General features: G+C 56.3%; 1 protein-coding gene across 1 annotated transcript in view; it reads right to left on the reverse strand.

Moving 5' to 3' along the window:
* Positions 1-3,320, reverse strand: part of STAP2 (signal transducing adaptor family member 2) — a 30,970-nt gene that overhangs the window by 16,216 nt on the left and 11,434 nt on the right. Inside the window, 2 exon segments of the mRNA XM_006171797.3 lie at positions 612-734; positions 856-927. Of these exon segments, the coding sequence (XP_006171859.1) occupies positions 612-734; positions 856-927 (195 nt within the window).

A 3,320-nucleotide genomic window follows, 5' to 3' on the forward strand; every position in this document is an offset into this window, starting at 1 on the left:
TAAACTCACGCTGGGCGCGTGTGTGTGCATGCCCAAGATCCCGAGAGGAGAATGGAGGAGAAGGGATTGTGGCGTGGCCATCCCCCTGGGGGGTGATTTCTCGCTTTCTGTCTCTCTCTCTCTGGCGAGCACATGGGTCCTATAGCAAAACCTCTCTCTAAAAAGAAGAAGAAGAAGAAAATGAAAGAGGGATGAAAGGGCTTGGCGTGGGCTCCTCCCCGACGATGTCTGGATGTCTGGATGCCTCGCGGGATGTGAACAGCCGCTAGTGCCATCAGAGAGCCGAAGGCAGATGGCACTGCAGCTCTAAAGCCGCCCATGGCTCCCATCTCCCTCCGCGGAGAAACCCAAGCCCTCCCTGTGACCCGCAGGCCCTGCACGGCCTGCACCTCCCCTCCCTGCCCTCCCGCCTCCCCTCTCCTCCTCGCTCACTCTGCTCCAGCCACAGGGCCTCCTTGCTGTTCCTCTGACAGCCAGGCTCAGGCGCCCCAGGGCCTTCGCGGGGGCCGCTCCTGCTGCTGGGCTCTCTCACCGACACCTGAGGCCTGGGGGCGGCTCCGCGCTAGTGCCCGTCTGTGCTGACATCTCTCATCCACCCCTCGGGCCCCTACCTTGAACTTGACGTCTTGGTTCCGGAGCACCAGGCTAAAGTGTGTTCCCGGGTCCTGCGTGCTTCCCCTGGGCGCCTCGTCTGTGAGCTTCACGAATGTCCCCAGGTCTAGCTTCTCCACGGGCTTGGGGCACAGAGGCAGAGGGTCTGAGTGCCAGGCCTGTGGCTCTCGGCCTGCCTGGGTGCCGCGGCGGCTGTCGGCCGTGCCGTGCAGGCCAGGCCCGAGCGTCCACGCGCATCCCTACCTGGAAGTCCCGGTTGCTACTGTAGAAATAGATGGTGAGGCCCTGGAGGCCCGCCCAGAACTTCTTGTAATCCTGGGGACCAGAGGTGGAGAACGAGAAGGTGAGGCGGCGACGCTGGGTACCGCACAGGCCCGCGTTCCCGCCTCGGGGCCTTCGCACGGGCTCTGCTCGCTCGCTGACACCCCCGACCTTCACACGGCCACCGTGTCGCCTGCTCCGAGCTTCTGAGCAAACGCTGCCTGTTCGGGGAGGCCCTCCCCATACCCACTCGGCTTCTAGGGATGGAGTCCTCTGAGAAAGGACCGGAGGGACCTCGATGGGATGGGGACCCAGAGCAGCTCTCCTGGCCATGAAAGTGGGGGCTCCAGGAGCCAGTCGGACCAATTAGCTGTAGGGTGTCCCAACCATTCACCCCTCTACCATCCATCCATCCACCCACCCATCCTGCCATTCATACATCTACCATCCACCCACCTACTCATCCACCCACCCACTCAACCATCCAACCAACTGTCCACCCATCTACCATCCACCCACCCACCCATCCTACCATTCATACATCCACCCTCCACCCACCTACTCATCCACCCACCCACTCAACCATCCAACCAACCATCCATCCATCTACCATCCAACCACCCACCTAGCCTATCATTCATACATCCACCATCCACCCACCTACTCATCCACCCACCCACTCAACCATCCAACCAACCATCCATCCATCTACCATCCAACCACCCACCTAGCCTATCATTCATACATCCACCATCCACCCACCTACTCATCCACCCACCCACTCAACCATCCAACCAACCATCCATCCATCTACCATCCACCTACCCACCTAGCCTACCATTCGTACATCCACCATCCACCCACCTACCCAACCTACAATTCATACAGCCACCATCCACCTCCCCATCTACACACCCACTCATCCACCCAACCAACCATCCATCCATCCATTTACCATCCAACTACCCACCCACCCTTCCATCCATACATCCATCATCCACCCACCCACCCACCCATCCACCCACTCACTCATCCACCCAACCAACTGCCCATCATCTACCATCCACCTACCCACCAATCCTACAGTTCATACATCCACCATTCACTCACCCCCCATCCACCCACCCAACCATCCACCCATCTACCATCTTTCTACCTACCTCCCTATCCACACATCTATTCACTCATCCACCCACCATCCATCCATCCACCACCCATCCACCCACCATACATCCACCCATCCATTCACCTATACATCCACCATCCATCTGTCCACCAACCAACCATCTACTCAACTGACCATCCATCACCCATTCATCCACCCATCCACCCAACCAACCATTCACCCATCCATCTACCCAACCATCCACCCCTCCATTGACCCAACTATCCACCTATCCATCCATCCAACTATTCATCCATCCATTCATCCACCCAACCAACTGTCCACCCACTCAACCATCCACCCATCCATCTACCCATCCTTCTACTCATCCATCCATTGACCAACTACCCACCTATCCATCCATCCAACTATTCATCCATCCATTCATCCATCCAACCAACCATCCACCCACCTACCTGTCCATCTATCTTCTGACCTATCTACCCTTCCATACACCCACCTATCCATCCACCCCCGTCTGCCCATCCATACGCCCACCTTCCCACCTGTCTACCCATTTATCCACTCACCTATCCATCCATCTATCCATCCATCCATCCATCCCCCCCACTCATCCATCTATCCCCATCCCACACTCACTCCCTACCACCCCTTCATCTGTCTGTCATACATGCATACACACATTTCACTCTCACAAAGGGCTTACTGTGTGCCACGGCCTGGGCATAGAGCAATGTGTGGCCACACCAGCGTGTGCTGCCACACACATATCTGAATGCTCTCTGCCTCAGTTTCCCCAGCAATAAAATAGTGACCCCAGATTGCATAGTGGTTATGGCACTGGACTTCCACATAGTCAACCATGGTTCAAGTCCCAGACCTGGCGACTTAAAACTCAGGCTGGGCACATGTGTGTGCCCAAGATCCTTAGAGGAGAATGGAGGAGAAGGGATTGCAGCGTGGCCATTCCCCTGCCCTCCCCCGGGGGCTGTTTCTCACTTTCTGTCTCTTTCTGTCTCTCTGGCGAGCGCATGCACCCTATAGCAAAAATCTCTTGGGACCAGCAGTTGGTGTAATGACTATGTCGCTGGACTCCCATGTAGTTGATTTGATTAGGAGTCCCGAACCCGGTGGCTTAAACCTATGCCGGGTATGTGTGCGTGCGTGCCTAAGGTCCCGAGAGGAGAACAGAGGAGAAGGGATTGCAGCGTGGCCATCCTCCCTAGGAGTGATTTCTCGCTCTGTCTTCTTGTCTCTCCATCGAGTGCACGTCCTATAGCAAAAATGTCTCAAAAAAAAAAAAAAAAAAAAAAAAAAAAGT

The sequence above is a fragment of the Tupaia chinensis genome, unplaced genomic scaffold (assembly GCF_000334495.1).
Source record: "Tupaia chinensis unplaced genomic scaffold, TupChi_1.0 Scaffold149964_2, whole genome shotgun sequence".
Taxonomy (NCBI): Eukaryota; Metazoa; Chordata; class Mammalia; order Scandentia; family Tupaiidae; genus Tupaia; species Tupaia belangeri.